Source organism: Mustela nivalis, assembly GCF_964662115.1.
Source record: "Mustela nivalis genome assembly, chromosome: X".
Lineage (NCBI taxonomy): Eukaryota > Metazoa > Chordata > Mammalia > Carnivora > Mustelidae > Mustela > Mustela nivalis.
The window spans coordinates 29,288,336-29,310,207 of NC_139040.1; the positions used below are offsets into that span (position 1 = coordinate 29,288,336).

The 21,872-nt window shown below is 40.6% G+C and overlaps 1 protein-coding gene across 2 annotated transcripts; it reads left to right on the forward strand.

The window, feature by feature from the left end:
- The first annotated feature begins 5,454 nt into the window (after positions 1-5,454).
- On the forward strand, positions 5,455-21,872 carry UPF3B (UPF3B regulator of nonsense mediated mRNA decay). 2 transcript variants are annotated; one of them, XM_082716324.1, is made up of 11 exons: positions 5,455-5,797; positions 6,695-6,801; positions 7,177-7,283; positions 10,636-10,734; positions 12,028-12,138; positions 13,579-13,622; positions 14,096-14,278; positions 14,672-14,710; positions 16,561-16,721; positions 17,043-17,337; positions 20,855-21,872. In XM_082716324.1, exons 1-11 carry the CDS (start codon positions 5,642-5,644, stop codon positions 21,002-21,004), a joined length of 1,452 nt encoding a protein of 483 aa, XP_082572450.1. In that variant the 5' UTR covers positions 5,455-5,641; the 3' UTR covers positions 21,005-21,872. The 2 variants fall into 2 exon arrangements, with proteins under 2 accessions (XP_082572450.1, XP_082572451.1); XM_082716325.1 differs by lacking the exon at positions 14,672-14,710 and having other exon boundaries at positions 5,518-5,797.

Here is a 21,872-nt window from a genome sequence, read left to right on the forward strand (position 1 = left end):
TGACATAAGACAAATAGGAGAAAAAAAGCCAGAGTTTAATTACATGTGCGTAGAAGCCTAATAATAAAATTGAGACCCAGAGAAATGACCAAGACAGATAGCTTTTTATTTTTTTTGCAAACAAATCTGTGAGGAATTGACAGGACAAAGAAAACTTATGTTTGGGGCGCCTGGGTGGCTCAATCAGTTAAGCATCTGCCTTTGACTCAAGTCATGATCCTGGAGTCCTGGGACTGAGTCACACATCAGGCTCCCTGCTAAACGGGGAGCCTGCTTCTCCCTCTCCATCCTTGCGCCTGCTCATTCTCTCTCTGTCTCTTTCTGTCTGTGTATGTCTCTCTCAAATGAATAAATAAAGTCTTCTTTACAATCTTATGTTTGGGAGCTTTGATTAGTAACGAATTCTAGACAGAGTTTGGGTTGGGGCAGTAAACTAGTAAAAATAACAAGACTTGTTTATAGAACCTTCTTGTTTATGAAGTCTCTATTTCTGATGATAAAGATGTCTCTTTGCCTCCTGGTACAGGAAGAGTATTGCTTTCTGGAGACAAAAGGAAGTCAGAATTTTGTGAGTAATTTTAATTCTATATAGTCACTCTGCCAAAATGTCACATTTGATGCAGCCTGCCCTTCGTTTGCACACTGTCAAAGAGCTTTCCAATGTGTTTGTACTATTTTACATTCTTTTTTTTTTAAGATTTTATTTGTTTATTTGACAGACAGAGATCACAAGTAGGCAGAGAGGCAGGCAGAGAGTGAGAGAGGGAAGCAGGCTCCCTGCTGAGCAGAGAGCCCGATGCGGGACTCGATCCCAGGACCCCGAGATCATGACCTGAGCCGAAGGCAGCGGCTTAACTCACTGAGCCACCCAGGCGCCCGTACTATTTTACATTCTTAAGAGCCATGTGTGAGTTCCAGTTGCTTGATACCCTTGTATACCCTTGATACCCTTGGGCTCAGGTCTTGATCTCAGGGTCCTGGGATCGAGTCCCACATCGGGCTCTCTGCTCGGCAGGGAGCCTGATTCCCTTCCCCTCTCTCTGCCTGCCTCTCTGCCTACTTGTGATCTCTGTCTGTCAAATAAATAAATAAAATCTTATATATAAAAAAAAGAAACTTTAAAGTGTATGGTAGATAATATAATGCCCCCCCAAAGTTGTCTACACCCTAATCCCTAGAAGCTCTATGTTAAGTGTTTAGAATTAAAAAAAAAAAAAAAAGAGTAGCCATGAGCTGGAGTCAATTCCACCGTCCTCTGACCACAAGAGCAAACCAAGATTTAATTCCAGTTTCAATCTATCCCAGGAATTTGACCTTTTAACAGTCAATCTGAAAGTTCCTGATCAGCACTAGTGAGGTAATCAGCACGATAAACACCTACCTTTCCTTTCCTCTCAGAAAGATGTCTGAGCCTCAAACAGTCATTTATTTCCTTTTGCTAATAACCTCCTTGCCCCACCCTCCTACCTATAAGAATCTTCTATTTTGTACAGCTCTTCTGAGCAGCTCTTTATTTGCTAGATGGGATACTGCCCAATTCATGAATCCCTTAATAAAGCCAACTGAATTTTGTTTTTATTTTTTTTTAGTATAGAAATGTCTAATTTATTTATTTATTTGTTATTTTATTTTTTCATTAACATATAATGTATTATTAGCCCCAGGGGTACTGTGAATCATCAGGCTTACACACTTCATAGCACTCACCATAGCATATACCCTCCACAATGTCCATAACCCAGCCACCCTATCCCTATCCCCCACTCCCTGAATTTCATTTTTAAACATAAATTATATGGCAAAGGGAATTAAGGTAGCTAATCACCTAACATTAACACAGGAAGAGTATTTTGGATTATTCAGAACAAGATAATCCCAGGGGCCTTAAACGTGGAAGGGGAGGGGTGCCTGGGTGGCTCAGTCAGTAAAGTGTCTGACTCTTGACTTTGTTGATGATCTCAGGGTCGTGAGATCAAGCCTTGTGCCTGGGGTTCCGCACTGGGCATGGATTCTGCTTAAGATTCTCTTGGAAAAAAAAAAAATGGAAGGAGGAGATAGAAGAGCGAGTGAAAAAGAGGTAGCTGAAGCAGGGTCAGAGAAAGGTGCTATGTTGCTGGCTTTGAAGATGGAGGATGGGGCCAGGAGTGGAAGATGAGCGGCCTCAAAACTCTGAAAATGACAAAAAAAAAAAAAAACTACATTCTCTCCTAGAGCTTCCAGCAAGGAGCTCAGTCTGCAGGTACACCTGCCTGTACCTCAATTTTAATACAGTGAGACCCATGTTGGACTTTTCATCTACAGAACTGCAAGGTAATAAAGGTGTGTTATTTTAACCCACTACATTTGTGGTAATTTGTTACAGCAGCAAAAGGAAACTACTACAGTTGGTGTGGGGAAAAAAACAAATGTTCAGTTTTGATGTGTTCAGAGAATCTGAACATGTTAGACAGCTATGCGGAGATATCAAACAGGCAGCCGCATAGGAGTCTGGAATTCAGGGGAGAGGTAGCGGCTGGAGGTACAAATTTCGGAGTTGACAGTGAAGAGCGAAAAGCCACAGAATGGATGAGATTAACAGAACTAGTGAGTATATAGAAAAGAGGTCTAAGGGGGCGCCTGGGTGGCTCAGTGGGTTAAAGCCTCTGCTTTTGGCTGAGGTCATTATCCCAGGGTCCTGAGATGGAGCCCCACTTCAGGCTCTCTGCTTGGCAGGGAGCCTGCTTCCCTTCCTCTCTCTCTGCCTGCCTCTCTGCCTACTTGTGATCTCTGTCAAATATATAAATAAAATCTAAAAAAGAAAAGAGGTCTAAGGACTGACCTCTGGGACACCCAGTTCTGACAGCTGACATAGGGTGGTTTAAAGCTAGCAAGCCCTCTTGGGCACCTGGGTGGCTCAGCCAGTTAAGCGTCCAGCTCTTGGTTTTGGCTCAGGTCATGATCTCAGGGTTGTGAACTAGAGCCCTGCATCAGGCTCTATGCTCAGTGCAGAGTCTATGTCAGATCTTCTCCCCCTCTCCCTCTGTCCCCTCCCCCCTCAAATATATAGGTAAATCTTAAAAAGAAAAGGGAAAAAGAGCTAGCAAGCACTCCAAAACAGAAGCAGACACCAAGACGTAAATGCAGAGGCAGATACCTAAGCTAGGCTTGTAAGAACAGGCAGGTACTGGAGACAGAAGAAACAGATCTCAAATACAAAGAAGCAATTTTGGTAAGAGGAATCAAGCATCTGCTTGGCAATAGAGGTTGAGAAAAATTTAAGGATTGAGTCTGGGTAATATATTCTAGATGTCAGCAAAGATGAGACCTTGGCTCTGAGCCAGCTTTCTGCCCGGGCTTCCATTGCAACCTTACCTTGATTCCTGCCGCCCATGGGTATCTGAGTATTGTTCTAGCTTATCATTTGCCCTTCTTTCCTATTTCATTTTCTTTTTCCTTAATTGCACATAATACAGAAATAATACATTCAATTCATTCTGACACTTTTTTCCCCACATCTTAACACCTCCAAAATCAAGATGAATCTTAGAAGTTGATGGTGTGAGGGGCACCTGGGTGGCTCAGTGGGTTAAACCTTTGCCTTCCGCTTGGGTCGTGATCTCAGGGTCCTGGGGTCAAGCCCTGCATCAGGCTCTCTGCTCAGTGGTGAGCCTGCTTTCCCCCCTCTCTCTGCCTGCTTCTCTGCCTACTTGTGATCTCTCTGTCAAACAAATAAATAAAATCTTTTTTTTAAAAAGTTGATGATGGGGGCTCCTGGGTGGCTCCGTTGGTTAAGCTGCTGCCTTCAGCTCAGGTCATGATCCCAGGGTCCTGGGATCGAGTCCTGAGTCTGGCTCTCTGCTCAGCAGGAAGCCTGCTTCTCCCTACAACCCCCCACCCCCGCCTGCCTCTCTGCCTATCTCTGTCAAATAAATAAAATCTTAGAAAAAAAGTTGATGATGTTTCATAGTTCAATGGACAGCATGTTTTTGTTTCTTGGTACATAAAATAATGGTGGTCTTAGAGTCAAATGGTACCTTTGACTTCATGAGATACAAATGCTCTATCATTTAGAGAAACACTTAGAGAAACACTTAATATTTTTCATTTTTTTAAAATTTGAGGGGCTGAACTTGACTGAAGTTTAATTAAATTAATAATAATAGTCACTGGGGCACCTGAGTGGCTCAGTGGGTTAAGCCTCTGATCATGATCTCAGGGCCCTGGGATGGAGCCCCACATCCCGCTCTCTGCTCAGCAGGGAGCCTGCCCCCCCCTGCCTATTTGTGATCTCTCTGTCAAATAAATAAATAAAATTAAAAAAAAAAGATTGGAGGGATTTGCTATAAAGTAATAATAATAGTCATTAATTTTAAGTGTACAATTCAATGAGTTTACACAAATATGTATAGACATGCAACCACCACCACAATCGTGATAAAGGGCATTTTCATCATTCCAAAAAAACGTTTCCTTCTAGACAGTCAATTCCTTCTGTCCACCCCTGTCCCCTGCAATCACTGATCTTCATTCTATCAATAGTTTTACCTTTTCTAGAATTTCATAAAATGAGATTGTACAGCATGTGCTGTGCCTGGATTTTCTCACGCAGCCTAATCATTCTCAGATTCATTCATGTTGACACACGTTATCAGTTCGTTTTTATTTTGGAGTATCATTTCATCCTATGGATGTATCACATTTTGTTTGTCCATTCGCCAGTTGAGATATTTGAATTGTTTCCAGTCTGCGGCTATTAAAAAAAAAAAAAAAGAAGAAGAAGAATCGGCCTTTTTCAAAGTGGGAAAAAGGGTAAACTCATCTAAAGCAAGTTGGATTATATTTTATTTTCTCCTCCCCATGACGCGTGAGTACCATGACAGAATCCTTTTACTTAAAAAAAAAAAAGTATAAGGAAAACAAATCTCAGACATTTTGGTTATATTACTCCTCTAATTATCAGTGAAAGGTGTTAAGTATCTGTGAATCCTAATCAATGTAAGGAAAAGAAATTCCAAATTTCCTGAAAGTACAGTTTAGAGTCGATAATAAAAAATACAAATCGAAAAAGAAAGAAAGCACAAGTCGTTCCCCCAGCAAGGTAAACTTTGGATAACATCGGGTTCCCTGAGGCAAACAAAGCCTGCAGAACCTAGCTTTTTTTTTTTGCCAAAAAAAAAAAAATGTTTTTTTTTTTCTATCTTTTGACCTGAAAAACACCGAACTTTCAAGAGTAAAGACCCCTCTTTACTTACAAATAGAGACACTGATATAACAGGCTCCAGAGCGCGCGGCCAGAAACGGCTAACTACTTTGTACGCCGGGATTTGTAGTCCGTGAAAGAGTCCTACTAGCCAACATGGCGGAGTTGTAAATGACGTGAGAAGAGCGACCCTGAGGGAGTATGGGCCGCTAGGGGATTGGGCGGTGTGGGGAGTCGACAGGCGGGAAGTTAAGACCAGGTGCTAAAACCTTTCCATCAAAGGAAGCTTGGCGCCCTGAAGTCTCGCGAGATTCTGGCGGGACCCAATGGAACGCGGGGCCTGGCTTATCACCAGGGGCGCTTGTTGGGGGCGGAGCTCGACGGGAGTGGGACGGGCGTCGTAGGTGCCCGGCGTAGCGGCGTTTAGGCCGGGCAGCCGCTGTGAGGAGCGAAGCCGAGGCCATGAAGGAGGAGAAGGAGCATAGGCCTAAAGAGAAGCGAGTAACCCTGTTGACTCCCCCAGGGGCCACAGGCAGTGGCGGTGGGGCTTCGGGCGACACCACCAAAGGGGAAGATAAGCAGGATCGAAATAAGGAGAAGAAAGAGGCGCTGAGCAAGGTGCTTGGCCGGCTGTTGGCCCGGGAGAGGGCGGGACGGGTCCGCCACCCGCGAAGATGGTTGGGAATGGGGCTGCCCTCTTCCTCTCCCGGTCTACGCTTCTGTTTCTTCACCTGAGTGGAAATCGCGTTACCGTTTTCATCCATTCGTCCGAGATGCGGGGGGGGGGGGTGGTGGTCCCCCTTTCGGCCAAGCCCCGGGGTGCGAGTGAGAGAAAACAGGGTGGGGGGAATTCCCAGACGAGAAGCTTTAGGTCAGAGCTGTAAGATGATGGAGAGGGAGCGACAGTAAAGAGAAAGAGGAATTAAAAGGTTAATTGGAGGGGGGTTATTAAATGGTGAGGGGGACAGCAGGGGTGGGAGGAGTATTAATGGAGGCGAGTTGAGCGTGAGTGGGTGGGGGGTTAATGGCCCGGGGGCCAGGTCAGTTTCATCCTATTTGGGGAGCAACGACGGAACTTTTAGTATTCCTTAGAGTTTTTAATTCTTTACACTGAATGAGGATGGATTTTGTTTTACGATGTGTCGGATGTGGTAGGGCGATAATAAGTCAAATGTTCCTGGCACCCAGAAAGACCAGGGTTAGCCTACTAATTTCTTGCTAATACATCTATTGAAAAATGGGTGCTAGAAAATGATGCGAAAACCAAGTGAACTGCGGGGCTTCCGTTTAATAGAACCTTTAGATTTTCCTTTCTCCATGCAGTTCTCATTTCTAAGAGTTTATAAAAACGGCATTATTACTATGTTTGAGTAATTCTGAGCATTAGAATAGTTTTCTGCTGGGTTTTTATAAGTGAGCTCATCTTTTAAAGACCGTCTATTTTCAGGGGCAGTGATTCAGGTATGACAGAAAACTGATTTGTACTAATTTGATTTTCCTCATTCATTTCTTAAGGTGGTAATTCGGAGATTACCTCCCACTTTGACCAAGGAGCAACTTCAAGAACATCTTCAGCCTATGCCGGAGCATGATTATTTTGAATTTTTTTCTAATGATACTAGGTAAAATTAATAAATAAAAGAGGGTGGGAGTAAATGAAAAATTTTCATCCATTCTTTTTTATCCTATTGTGTGTTTTTTTAAAGATTTTATTTATTTATTTGACAGACAGGGATCACAAGTAGGCAGAAAGACAGGCAGAGAGGGGGCGGGAAGCAGGCTCCTTGCTGAGCAGAGAGCCTGATGCGGGAGTGGATCCCAGGACCCTGAAAACATGACCTGAGCAGAAGGCAGAGGTTTAACCCACAGAGCCACCCAGGCACCCCTATCTTACTGTTTCTATTTGATTTTTAAACTTGTGTCTTACAATATATGCATACTTGTAATTCAGCCAGACACCTGCAAGCACATTTACATAATTGCTTTCCTCTCTGCAGTCTGTATCCTCATATGTACGCCAGAGCATACATCAACTTTAAAAACCAAGAGGACATTATTTTGTTCAGGGATCGCTTTGATGGTTATGTATTCCTTGACAATAAAGGTGAGTCCTTGTAACTGAAGAGGAGTTTGTCATTTGTATGTTTAAGACAATGTGTGTATCACATTGTTTTCTCAATGCCTTCATAGCTTTTCTAAAATTCTGGGTGATAAAATGTGCAACATTTGGAGAGTTTTACACATTTGCTGAGCTTACTGCAGTCTTATAAACAGATGTGTGACTTTTCATAGCCCTTGGGTATTTTTATTAACCTGTTACTTTTGTAGTTTGATCCGCTGAATGAAATTGCCACTGTTTTCTGTTCCTGTGGCAGTTTTGTTTGTCCTGGATTAGATGATCTGTTGTTTTGACTATTTACTAGTTATAGCAGTAATACTGATAAATGACTCTTTGAACTTGTACGACACATTTTAAATATTTACTTGACATCTTGCTTCAAGGGCCAACATTGATTTATTTATTTTAATTTAAATCTTTTAAGCCAGTAATTCCCAGTTGGAATACTGTTCAACTTTCTAATTTGTATTTGTGTTTAAAACATCGAACTTGATGATCTCCCACTTTGTATCCAGGAGTCTATAGGGAAGGAAAACTTCAGCCTTAACTCTCGTTTTATTTATTATCTGCCACTTGCCACTTGTTGGGCTGTTTCTCAGTATTACTTCAAAGTTGGTGAAAATGAAATCTTTGTCAGGGAATATGCCAGTAAAAGTTGAAGGATTGCCACTATGTTTGATCAGCTTTTATTAATCCCCAGTCCCCTTCCTTCACCAAAAGCAGTTACTTATCCACTCCAGCTTTATTCCAGTAGATAGCAATGTGTTCCTTGAAATCTGAGCTGTGTTTTAACTTTTTCTTCTCTTTCTTATTCGATGTAATTAAACACGTGATGAATCTTGTTAATTTATTGTTTTTGAATATCTTGTTCATCTACTTACTAATACTTTCACATTGTGTCCTTCCCTCCTAATGCTTAAGACAACCATTGTCTCTAAACTTACAGACTTTTCTTTTTCTTTCTTCATTTTTGTATGACTAACTCAGTCTGTTATATCGTCATGAAATGAGTGTTTTTGAAGATAGTGATTTAAGATAGCAGTTGCAGGGGGGAAAAGTCCAAATTCCTTAGCCTGGTAGTCAGAGTCCTTCAGAGCCTGGCCTCACTTCTGTTTTTTTTTTTTTCCCCCAGCCCCTCTTCCACAGTTCATTCTGCTTCAGTCTGGTTTATCTATTGCTTCTCAAATAGATCAGTTAATAAGCTAATCTGATTCTGCATTCACTATGATTTCCAAGGTCATGTTTCCTCCCTGACCACTTTGTGATGCCTTCTGGTCATTTCTGCTTACTCTGTTCTGGCACACATCTACATGCCAATGATAGTGTTTTATACCCTTTATGACATTATTCTAGAGCAGGGATCTGGTGTATTTTCTTTTTCCAACAGTCACTTGGTTTTTTGTATTGAGATATAACTCACATGCTGTAAAATTCAGTGGTTTTTAGTATACTCACAAAGTTGTACAACCATCACCACTATGTGATTCTGGAATGTTCTCATTACTCCAAAAAGAATGCTATAACTGTCCGCAATCATCTCCTCTTCTCCCTCTTCTGGACATTTCATATAAACAGAATCATATAATACGTAGCCTTTGTGACTGCCTCTTTTACTTAGCATGTTTTCAAGATTCATCTGTGTTATCGCATATATTATAACCTGATTCCTTTTTTTGTTTACATTTTTTTAAGTGTGGTAAAATACACATAAATAAAATTTACCATCTTAACCATTTTAAGTGTATAGTTCAGTAGTGTTGAGTACATTCACACAGTTGTGCAATCTCTAGAACTTGTTTATCTGGCAAGACTGAAACTCTATACCCATTAAATAGTAAGTCCCCATATGCCCATTTCTTTCTCTTCCCAGCCCCTAGCAACTACCATTCTATCTCTGTGAACCATCATTCTGTATAAAGTCACCATCCTAGGTACCTCATGAGTGGAACCATATAGTATTTGACTTTCTGAGGTTGGCTTATTTAGCTTAATGTCCTCAAGGTTGATCCTTGTTATAGGGTGTATCAGAAATTTCTTTTTAAGACAGAGTAATATTCCATTGTGTGTATATATACACACACACACTGCATTTTGTTTATCCATTTATCTGTTGAGGGACATCTGAGTTGCTTCCACCTTGTGACTATTGTAAATAATGCTCCTGTGAATGTGAGTGTCCAAACATCTATTCAGGTCTCTGCTTTCACTTCTTTTGAATATACACCCAAAGGTGGAATTGCTGGGTCATAATGTAATTCTATTTTTAATTCCTGGAGGAACTACCATATTGTTTTCCGTAGCAGCTGCACCATTTCACATTCCTCCCAATAATGCATGAAGGTTCTAATTTCTTCCTGTCCTTGCCAACACTTGTTATTCTCTGTTTTTTCCTTTAATAGCTGCCATTCTAATGGGTGTGAGGTGATACCTCATTGTGGTTTTGATTTGCATTTCCCTAATGGTTAGTGAGGTAATATTTTAATCTTTTCATATGCTTGTTGGCCATTTGTATATCATCCTTGTAGAAATGTCTATTCAAGTCTTTTGAACATTTTTTAATTGGGTTTTTTGTTGTTACTGAGTTGTAGGAGTTCTTTATATATTCTGTATATTGACCCCTAATCAGTTAAATGATTTGCAAATATTTTCTCCCATTCTGTAGGTTGCCTTTTTACTCTGTTTTGTTCTTAGATTCACAGAAGTTCTTAATTTTGATGTAGTTCAATTTACCTATTTTTCATTTTCATTGCCTGTGCTTTTGTTGTCTCCTGGTGTATTTTTTAAATAACAATTTTATTGAGCTATAATTCACATGCCATAAAATTCACACTTTTTAAAGTGGTTTTTTGTATATTCACAGAGTTGTGCAGCTATTGCCACAATCTAATTTTAGAATACATTTAGCACTCCAAAGAAAATCCCCCATATTCCTTAGTAGTCATTCCCCGCTCTCCCCCAACTATGCCCCCCGCTCTAGGCAGTCACTGATCTTCTTTGTATCTCTATAGATTAGTCTAGAGATTTCTGATTGTATTTTTTAAATGAAAATTGATCTGTAGATTCCCCCCCCCACACACAAATCATCACACTTGTAGAAGTTGAATTTAAGTGAATATTGTATTTCCCTGCTGTATCTTTGCATTATGTTAATCAGTGCGAATTTGGGCTCCTTTAGTAACACACTGATTTTAGTTGTGCCCGTGTGATTTATGCCCATTGAGAGGCCCCTATTCAGATGACTCCCAACCAAAGAGGCCTAGAAAGCGTTGGGTTGACTCTCTTGCATCCACTTTGTGACTTTTTTTGTTACAGCAAGTGTGGTATTTTTTCTAAACAGGTCAGGAATATCCTGCTATAGTAGAATTTGCACCTTTTCAAAAAGCTGCAAAAAAGAAGACTAAGAAAAGAGATACCAAAGTCGGGACTATCGATGATGGTACAGTATAGCTCTAGTTATGTCATGCTATTGCCATGGGTTTTTAAAAGATATCATCTTTGTGGGAATTAATTGGATTCCAGTCTTTTAAATAGGAAAACATACAGAATACAGTTCACAAGAAATGTAATTCACTGCTGAAAGCTTTGTTTAATTGTTTCAATGGAAGTGGGTTTCCTGTAGAATTCCCACTCTTCCAGCTACTGCCATTTCATTCCTCTACTGTCGAGCAATATATTGTTGACTGTTGAGGAGTAAATTACCGCTGGTTTGTTGATTAGAAGACAGTGGGGGAAAATGAGATGTATCAAAGTGCAACTCCTTAAGGTCTCATACTGTTTTATGATTTTTTTTGTTTCCATTTTTATAGAGGGGAGGTTTATCATTGAGAGATGGGATGGAAAATTTTTTATACTCAGGTAACAATATAAAGTAGCTGAAGTGGCCTGTTTTTTTTAGGTTTTGAATATTCAGCGAACTGCACACATAGTGATTATATTGAACTGGAATAGAGGAACTGAAAAACTAGAATAATTGCCATACGGGGTAAACTGAGTCCATATTTTGAGCTCTGTGTAATGTTATGTTGGATAAGGCCTTAGCTGTAATATTTTATATCTGATTGACATTTTGGAATCGTCTAGTTTGATTTCCATTATTTTTTATAGTAGGTATTTTTTAAAGAAAACATGGAAAAGGTTCAACACACAGGTACTTACTGGTTATATCACAGATTCAGATCTGGGAGACCAGATCAGTGATATGCTTCACAGTGTGTAGAAACTCCACAAATACAAGCAATGGAATGACTCAGATGTGTTACCCTTTCTGGTGTCAGATGCATCTAAAAAACACCTTCAGGAATTACCATCAACTCCAGTGCAGAATGTAGGACCTCAAATTACCTTTCTGGAACACCTGATTTTCAGGTGTTGGGTTTACTTAAAGCGAGGTATACCCATACAGGAATTGCTTACATGCTATCTATTAATACTGTGAAGGTCCCATAACTACAACTTTCAGTTCTCACGTAACTCTCACGTAACTCTGGGTTAGTTGGAGCAGTGACTTTTAAAACCAAACTACTTCACATCCCTGGTGTCTAATTATCCCTGACTCCATGCTATACCAGGCTCCCTTAGTATGTATGGGGGATAGGGGTTCTGAGAGTAAGGGACCAAGAAAGCCCTAAATGGTCTAGTGAGTGTGTTTAGGTTTATTTTTAATTTTCCATGATGTAGAAAGTTTTGTTAAAGTCTACTATATTTTCTGTTTACTTAAACAATTATTTAGATCCAGAATATAGAAAATTTTTGGAAAGCTATGCTGCAGATAATGAGAAAATGACATCTACTCCAGAGACACTGCTAGAGGAAATAGAAGCAAAAAATAGAGAATTAATAGGTAAGTGGGCAATAGGAATTAAGGACAGTTGCTTTTTCTTCAGATGACTTGTCTGACTCCCACTTCTGGCTGTGTGACCATGGGGAAGGCACTAACTTCTCTGAGCCTCTGTTTCTTCTGCTGTAAAATGCAGGTAGTACCTGCCTCACAGGGTTATGTAAATGCTTTGAGAAGATGGGCAAAATTCTCTGTGACCTATTTTAATGTCACATAAATATAAGTGGAAAAAGCGTAAAGACCCATGGGACCTTTAGATATTGGTAAGCCTTTGAAGATAAACTGGTATTTTCTAGTAACAAGCAGCTCACATTCCTGAAAAAAATTTGAAAATATCAAAAGGTGAAATTAGTTACTGCAAAATTGAAGATTTCTTGAGAAAGTCTAGTTTGGATGTTCTAGTAGTAAATTGTCACTCTTCTAGTAATAAATCGTCACTCCTCTATCAGCTCTAATCATAAGCAAAGCCCCTCACCCAAGATTTCCACTCTTAGGAATTTATCCAAAGGAAGTATGCTTTCAAAAAGCCAGCTATAAGGTGGGGTTCCTGTGTGGTTCAGTCAGTTAACCATCCCGACTCTTGATTTTGGCTCAGGTCATGATCCTCAGGGTCATGAGATCAAGCCCTGTGCTGAGCTCCACACTGAGCATGGAGCCTGCTTAAGATTCTCTCTCCCTCCCTCTGCCCCTCCCTACTCTCTGTCTCTCTAAAAACAAACAAACAAAAAAAGCACAAAACACTAAAAAAAAACCCTAATTACAAGACTAGATAGCATTATTCAGAATATTGAGAATTACATATTCTTATAAAAGTTTTTTTTAAAGATTTCATTTGCTCGTTTAAAAGAGAGCACAAGCGGGGAGGGGGGCGGAGGGAGGGGCAGAAGGAGAAGCAGGCTCCTCAATGAGCAGGGAGCTCACGAGGTCCAATCTGAGGACCCCGAGATCATGACCTGAGCTGAAGGCAGATGCTTAAACAACTGAGCCACCCATGGGCCCCCTAAAATGGTTTTTATTAATAGATGCAGAATATAAGCCCATCTCTAATGGTTTCCTTTGAATAAATTCCCAGAAGTGGAATTGTGGGGTCAGAAAGATTAGATATTTTTAGCTCCTTCAGTGTCTTCCCAGTTGAACAGATTTCTAGTCCCATTAGTCCCATCTGTAAAACAAGAGAATGTCCTTTGCACTCCATTCTCACCAACACCAGGAATTGCTCTTTTAAGAAATTGTTTTAATTTGAATTTCTTCACTTTTTAAAAAGTATTTTAAATCTTCAGAACTGAAGTAGAATATTGTGAAACTTCTTTCTGATAACGTACGTGTGAACTATTTTAAGGGGTATACTTTTCCCACCTTGGGTGGTTGGCAGGGAATGTCAGAAAATGGAATACTTTCTAGGGGTTGATAAGTATTATTAATAATCTGTTTACATTTATGTAGCTAAAAAGACAACCCCACTTTTGAGCTTCCTGAAAAACAAGCAGGTAAACCTTTTGTTTTTATAGTTCTCTCAATACTTTTATTTCATTGGTTCATGGTCTGTAAACATATGAACACTGGGATCCTAGAGGAGAAATAGCTGCTTTTTCCACCCTTATTCCTTAAAGATTTGGCTCACTGGCCTCACTTTCTGGCCCACTCCTTCGGTCTGGTTGTTGGGCCAAGGATTGACTCTGCAAACCTAGAGTCTTTAGCTTATTCAAGAGACACTCCCTTGAGTTTCTGAAAGTCTCTGGAAATACAGCAAGTCAACAGTGGGAGACTGATACCAGCAGGCCCTGGTCTTTATTCTCATATTCACAATGGGGTGGGGAGGGGGTTAAAGAGATAGGATGCCCCTTTGTAGAAAGTAGGAAGGAAAGACGATCCAATTTAGTGGGTGCCCACCATACCTTCGGGATTAAGTTTCTGGTGGAGATGATCTTGTTTGAAGGCTTATGCTGAGGCTTCTTTCCAGAGAATGAGAGAAGAAAAAAGAGAAGAAAGAAGGAGGCGAGAAATAGAAAGGAAAAGACAAAGGGAAGAAGAGAGGAGGAAATGGAAAGAAGAAGAAAAACGAAAAAGGAAAGACATAGAAAAGCTGAAGAAGATAGACAGAGTTCCAGAAAGGGACAAATTAAAGGATGAACCAAAGATTAAGGTATGAAAATAACTTAAATTGACTGCATGTTGCTAAAAATCGCATGTGTCTACTTCGTTAAATATGCATGCATCGTGTGTTGGTGTAAATATAGTTTTTTGGTTTTGTTGTTGTCTTTGGGGGGATGGTGAACCAACAGGTATCTTTCCAATAATGCTAATAGTATTATTTTTTAAAATTTGAGATAATTTCAACAGATCTAAGTAACTTACATGATATTTCTTTAGTGAAGACTGCATTATTTTTATCATTCAATGTTTGGATTATTATTCTCTCAGTTCTTCATAAGTAAGGGCTTAGGGCTGGCTGGCATGAAGTATGGGTTTTATTCAGCTTTTCCTTCATATTTGATACATGAAGTTGCCTCATCTGTTTGTTTTCCACTATCTTCAGGTACACAGGTTTCTGTTACAAGCTGTGAATCAGAAAAATGTAAGGACCAAGTACATGATACAGAGCATCTAGTATCATGTCACACACACAGGTCTTAGTTAATAATAAGTCCTTTTGGTGGTGGTGGTAATGATAACCTGTAGAAAACTCTTCCCTGACTTGAGTCTTCTTCAAATCTGAGCCATTTTAAATTCCTACCTTAGAAGGAAGCCCAGATGCCTTCCTGATGCTCTGCTGGGTACTCAGAAGCTTCCACAATATACAGCTAGAGGACATCTGTGCCTAAAGAGCTCTTTCTTTTCATGTGCCCCTCCTAACTGGTTGCCTTATGGGAGTATTTAGGGATAAATATCCTGTGTCACATGCTTCCCCGTTACCTTCTTTCATATACCGGGAATCTGTGAGCAGCAGATTCTGATGAACACGCTGCATCTAGGAAGCAGAAAACTTGTAGAAAAATTGCAGCCTTACTGCTTCTCTTCTGAGGGCATGGCTTGGGCAGCTCTTGCTCCCACAAATGTTCTGGGGAAGTACCTAGTACTTCAGAGAAGGTCAGAAAAAATCTCACAGAGGTGGTGGCAGGGTCTCCTTTTATCTCCTCAAAACGAAGCAGGCCAGGGTTTGTTGCCCACAAGGCTCTCCCGGGCTCATTATTGGCAACAAGGAGCTTGGCAGTGGGGTGGAAGGTTCCCATCTTAATTCCTTCTAGTGATCTCTCTCTCTGCCATGCCACAAGTGACCTGACTTGCTATTCCTGTCAGCAAGGCAGAAGGTAGAGCCAGCCATACTAGAAACATTCATCAATGTTCTTAAGAGAGTAATGAACATCCTGCCTTCTAACAAAGATGTTCATTGGAAAAATAAGAACACTCCCGATGAAGCCTCACGGGGAGCCCTCGCTTTACATTGGTGCCTCCTCGGTGTCCAGCTCGGACTTGCTGTCTGCTGTGGCTGCGCGCTGAAGTACTTCGCGCTTCAGTCTTGCGCTGCTTTGCCTTTCGCTTGGTGACTCATGAGCCGCCTTCACCCTGAGACAAAGCTTTGTGTGATGCCTTCACTCTGAGACTTGAAATTCTTCCATTTTGCCTAAGAATCTCTCTGAATATCCGACGCTTGGGGGTATTCTAGAGAGGTTCATGGCAGTGGTGTGAGAAAGAAACTATTTTGTTAGCAATTTGGACTTTATAAAGCACATTTTAGAATTGCATTGTCATATATATGTGTGTGTCTCATATATATATGTATGTGTGTTTGTGTGTGTGTGTGTATATATATACACACACACACACACACATATATATATATGTGTGACGTTGAGCAGAGTTCCTACTCGGTAGAGATGGAACTTCACAGTTCTGTGAGGTATTTGGATTTTTAAATCAAATAATGAAACTATGATTGTACCATAATAAGTGTGTTATTCTCAGGCTCAAGGCAAAATTATTCTTGCAATGGATCGCTCCTTTGGTGACAAAGGCATTCGTCATTCCAAGTACTACAAGAAAACGGTCCAACAGCAATCTGCCTAGCATTTTAAATTTGTGGCTTATTTTCCGCATCAAGCGATATCAATATGCCAGTTTGCTACAGAAGGAGTACTTGGAAGTGGGCAGCGGTTCACTGACAGGCTGACCCATCCAAAGCCAAAGGAGTGTTGATCCAATTGCCACAAGTGATTAAACCACTTTGAGTGGATGACACTTTCACATTAATGGCATCCTTTTAGTCAGTCACTGCTCTTCTGCTCTAGTCATTCACCTGTAAGTTTAAGAGTATCTGCAGAAAGAGGCCTTCTGTAGCCTTGATTCAAAATATTTAGTATATTATTTTCTTTGATAGAAGAGAATGTCCCACCCTTCAAAATAAGAATAAATTTGTTCTCTTTAAAGCTACTCAAGAAGCCAGAAAAAGGAGATGAAAAAGAATTAGATAAAAGAGAAAAAGCCAAGAAACTGGACAAAGAGAATCTGAATGATGAAAGAGCCAGTGGGCAGAGTTGTACACTGCCCAAGCGCTCTGATGGTGAACCTAAAGATGAAAAGCCTAAGAGGTCAGTAGTCAAGGGCTCTTTGATACACTTGTTTACAGCATATTTCTACGTGCTAGTTTTACTGCCGTGTCTGGGACTCGTGCTTGAGTTATGAGGGGTAGGAGGATGAGGAGAGAGGTTTCAAACATTCTAGCACCTCAGTCTGGGCCAATGACTTCTGGTGTGCACTTTTTTTTTTAACTGTTTTTCAAAATGCTAGTATTTTTTAACTCTGCTCCAGAAGTGCCCCCTCACTGTAGTGGCCAAGTCCTAATCAGAGACATGTGCATGTGTGACTAGACAGGCTTTGAGGGGGTCCGCTCAGATCTGTTTCCCATGCAGGCCCGAAGAGGAGAGTGTCCGAGACTACCGGGAGCGGGAGCGGGACTATGAGCGCGACCAAGAGCGCATCCTGCGGGAGAGGGAGAGGCTGAAGCGGCAGGAAGAGGAGCGCCGCAGGCAGAAGGAGCGCTATGAGAAGGAGAAGGCTTTTAAAAGAAAGGAAGAAGAATTGAAAAAAGAGAAAGAAGCCCTTCGGGATAAAGGAAAGAAGACTGAAAGCACAGAATCAGTAAGCAGCTCAGAAAAAACTGAAAAGAAAGAGGAAGTGGTTAAGAGAGATCGCATAAGAAACAAGGTGCTGCTTTTCGTTGTATCTCTTTTCATGAGGCTTTTTTTTTTTTTTTGCCTGCAAGTGTAAAGGAAAGGGCCAGCTCACTGTATATGACAGACTTTTTTAAAGAGGAAGTTGAACTATCTGCAACTTTTCTCAGTCTCTGTTGGGTCCTTTTATTAACACTAGAAATTTCAAACAGACACAGAAGTAGAACAGAGACTAGGACACACACATCACCCAGCTTCAGCACTTACCAGCTCATGGCCAACCTTTCTACTCTGCCCCATCCCTACCTCTCCTGGATTCTTTTTTTTTTTTTTTTTTAAGATTGATTTATTGATTTGAGAGAGAGAGTGAGCAAGAGCAGGAGAGGCAAAGGGAGAGGGAGAGAGAATCTCAAGTAGGCTTCCACACTGAGTGCAGAGCTCGACAAGGGGCTCAGTCTCACAGGACCGGGGCCAAAATCAAGAGTCGGACACTTAACCGACTGTACCACCCAGGAGCCACTGGATTATTTTCAAGCAGATCCTAGACATATCATCTTCTTTAAATACATCAGTATTAGAGACAGATTCTTTTTTTTTAAGATTTTATTTATTTGATAGATCACAAGTAGGCAGAGAGGCAGGCAGAGAGAGAGGGGATGCAGGCTCCCCACTGAGCAGAGAGCCTGATGCGGGGCTCGACCCCAGGACCCTGAGATCATGACCTCAGCCAAAGGCAGAGGCTTAACCCACTGAGCTATCCAGGTGCCCCCAGGTTCTTTTTCTTAATACAATCCCAATAGCATTTTCATACTAAAAAAAAAAAAAAAACCCTAATAATAATTCCTTAATGTCCTAGCTACTATGTTGTTTTTTCACTAATAACTTCTTTACGGGCTCTAAACAATGTCTACAAATTGTATCCTTTAAGTCTCTTAATCTAAATAACCTCCCCTCCTTTTGTTTTCCTGCCATTTATTTGCTTCCGAAACCATTTTGCCCAGAGGAGCTATCGGCTCTAAATTGGTTGGGCTAATTATATCCCTGTGGTACCATTTAATATGTTTCTCTATCTTCTCTGTTTCCTAATATGTAAACAGTTCTATCTGGGGCAGGGGTCAGCAGATTTTTTTTCTGTAAAGGGCCAGATGGTAAATATTTGAGGCCTGGTGGGCCATATGGTCTCTGTTGGCACCACTAAATTCTGTAGGAAAGCAGGCATAGATAATATGTCAAAGAAGGAGTATGTGTACCAACCAGACTTGATTCATAAAAACAGGTGGCTCCTCACCTACAGGCCTAAATATATTCAGGCTCAGTTTTTGGCAAAAATACTTCATAGATTGGGGCACTTGGGTGGCTCAGTCAGTTGACTCAGGTCATGACCTCAGGGTCGTGGATTGAGCCCCACATCAGGCTCTGTGCTTAGTGGAGTCTGCTTTCCTCCTATCCCTCTCCTTGTGCCCCTCTCTCTGTACTGTCTCGCTCTCAAATAAAGAAAGAAATCTTAAAAAACAAAAAAAGAATGCTTCATGAGATGGAGGGGTGCCTGATTGGCTCAGTAAGTAGAGCATGCAACTCTTGATCTCAGGGTTTTGAGTTCAAGCCCCACATTGGGTGTGGAGATTACTTAAAAATAAAATCTGAGAAAGAGAATATTTCATAGATTGTGTTGTGTACTTCCTGTTGCATCATATCAGGAAGCGTGTGACCTATGGGTGTCTTTCTAGTGTAATGTTCTGATCAATCAGTAGCCATTGTATTGCGGTTACAGAACAGGATGTCCTTGTTTGGATATACAAGCTGAAATATTTAGGGATGAAGGGTCGTAATGTCTGCAACTTGCTCGCAGATGATTCTGTAAATATCACATATATATATATATGTGTGTGTGTGTGTAAGACAAACCATAAGTGACTCTTAATCTCATAAAACAAACTGAGGGTTCCTGGGGGGAGGGGGTTTGGGAGAAGGGGGTGGGATTATGGACATTGGGGAGGGTATGTGCTTTGGTGAGTGCTGTGAAGTGTGTAAACCTGGTGATTCACAGACCTGTACCCCTGGGGATAAAAATATATGTTTATAAAAAATAAGAAATTTAAAAAATAAAAAATAAATAAATATATATATGTGTACTAGAGACAGAAGGAGCATGTGACAAAATGTTTATAACTGTGACTCTTAAGAGAAGGGTATTAGGTATTCATTGCACATGTTTTGCAACATTTCTATAGATTTAAAATTTCTCTAGGTGATAAAGTTGAAAAAACAACTGATCAATAGGTTTAGGTATTGTAAAGCCTGATCTATCTACCATAAAAAATTTTAGCCTGAGGGGCGCGTGGGTGGCTCAGTGGGCTAAGCCTCTGCCTTCAGCTCAGGTCGTGATCTCAGGGTCCTGGGATCGAGCCCCACGTCGCACTCTCTGCTCAGCGGGGAGCCTGTTTCACCCTCTCTCTGCCTACTTGTGCTCTCTCTATCAAATAAATCTTTAAAAATTAAAAAAAAAATTTTAGCCCAAAATTCAGTTTATACAGGAAAGGCAGGATAAACACTTGTTCCTTTCCCTTTATGAACCAGCATTCAGAGTAATGAGCTGTTGTCCCAGCCACTTCTAGGTAATCAGTGAGTTTTGTTTTGTTGCAATAATTTGTGGATTTAGAAATAGTTGGCACATTCCAACTTGTTACCATTGTCCTTGTTGATGTTTTACATTGTTCCTTCTTTGCCCAGTGGGAGCCCCATCATCCATTTCATTAAATACTATGTAGGAATTTTAACCTGTTTCAACATTTCATCTTATAAAAATAGTGAAACATTTTGCTGGAATTGTTCAGTTGAGAATAATGCTTTAAGGCTAACTTTCATACACCAAGGAGAAAGGGTAAGGAAGGCTCATATCATTTTTTGTTAAATTCAAAAAGGGCTTAACGTCTAAGTTTTCCAGAATCCGTCTGTCATAAACCACACACATCACTTGAATTAAGAGGTACGTGATGACTTTATTGAGGCTTAGTTAGGAATTTGAGATCTAAAATGCCACCTAGAGAGTCTCAGACTGGGGTGGTAAGTTGTCATACATGAATTAAGAAATAATCATGTTTGTGGCAAGTTGCATAGGGTCCACGCTCATAGTTTCAGGGAGGTCTCCACTTAAGACTTTGCATTCTTTATTACTGTTTTACTCCTATGATGATCTTACGTGGTAGTGAATGTTAAAGTCAGTTTACTGATGGGGAAGAGAGACAGGCAATGGCTAGGGTTTTGAAATAAAGGAAATTCCAGCTAATTCAGTTTATCTTGAGATGGTTAAGAAAATTAGATTTATTGAAAACATATCATAGGGATATAAAATAATAATTAGAAAATGGTTGCTTTTATTTGGAGATCGGGAAAGGAAGTGGGCAGTCAGAGGCAAATTAACCATCAGCACTGTCGGTTTGATCTCGTAGGAATTGTCTTTGGTATACATCAATACATAACTTATGACTCTGTAAATCCCCTATAAATGTTGAGTAGCGGTGTTGTAACATTAACATTTAATTTTACTTTAGGATCGCCCAGCAATGCAGCTTTACCAACCAGGAGCTCGAAGCCGAAATCGACTCTGTCCACCTGATGACAGCACCAAGTCTGGAGATTCAGCAGTAGAAAAAAAGCAGGAAAGTGGTATTAGCCATAGAAAAGAAGGAGGAGAGGAGTGATAAGTCCAGAAGGCCTTAGGTGTCCTGACTGTCTAGGCAGCCAAAGAGCATGTATTAAGCAATCCAGAAGTGCCTTCAGGGCAAAGGAGTAGAGAGAGAGAAAGGGGATCGCTGTGCTGGTGGGGCACACTGCAGAGGAGTATGTTTTTTTCCTTTGCGTCAAAGCAGGAACCTGACTGCAGGTTCAGGTTGGAAGTTCAATTTCATTTTTTATGCAGTTCCTACAAATTAACTTTAAAGTGTCAGACAAAGATGGGGGAGAGGACATGCATTGTAATTTGCAGGCAGCAAAGGTCAGGTGAGGACTTCATTAGGTATGACACAGGAGGGGGAATAAAGACAGCTGGTTCTAAAAGCAAGGTTTGGGAAATCCTGGATTGAATTCTCTTCATTTGAGTGGAACAGAGTCACTGTGAAGTCTTGTTCAGATCTAGTTACATTCATTGTTGGTGGTAACTGTTGACTTTGTGTAGTGTAGGTGCAACAAGCATGTAATTGTAGTACAAGGACAGTGGAGGATATAACAAATTTTTGCCTGTACAAAAATTTCACCAGTCCTGTCGTGTCTATAGCCTGTGTCCTAAAGTTTTAGGATTAGTTTTAATTTTTTGTTTGCTTATGTGAGCTTAGCACAAAGAGTATTTTTAAACATCTCCTTTTTTGCCTTTAGCAGTTTTTATATTAATAAGTAAAATTTAACCCTTGTTTGATTCTTGACAATCCAGTCTTTGTTCTAATCTTAGGTCTCATGATCTGAGTGCACACCCTCTCCAGGAAGGAAACCGTACCAATATTTGTTCCTGTCAAATAGCAACTTTTAGTCCTGGCTTGTTTTGCATTGATGTCAATAAATATCAGCATCGCTCAA

What these genes read in the sequence shown, in the direction of transcription:
- UPF3B (XM_082716324.1), top strand. Translation starts at nt 5,642, where the DNA reads ATGAAGGAGGAGAAGGAGCATAGGCCTAAAGAGAAGCGAGTAACCCTG. An exon ending in AAGCTGTGAATCAGAAAAAT is followed by an intron (nt 14,711 to 16,560) that starts GTAAGGACCAAG and finishes TTCTCTTTAAAG; the next exon opens with CTACTCAAGAAGCCAGAAAA. An exon ending in AAAGATGAAAAGCCTAAGAG is followed by an intron (nt 16,722 to 17,042) that starts GTCAGTAGTCAA and finishes TTTCCCATGCAG; the next exon opens with GCCCGAAGAGGAGAGTGTCC.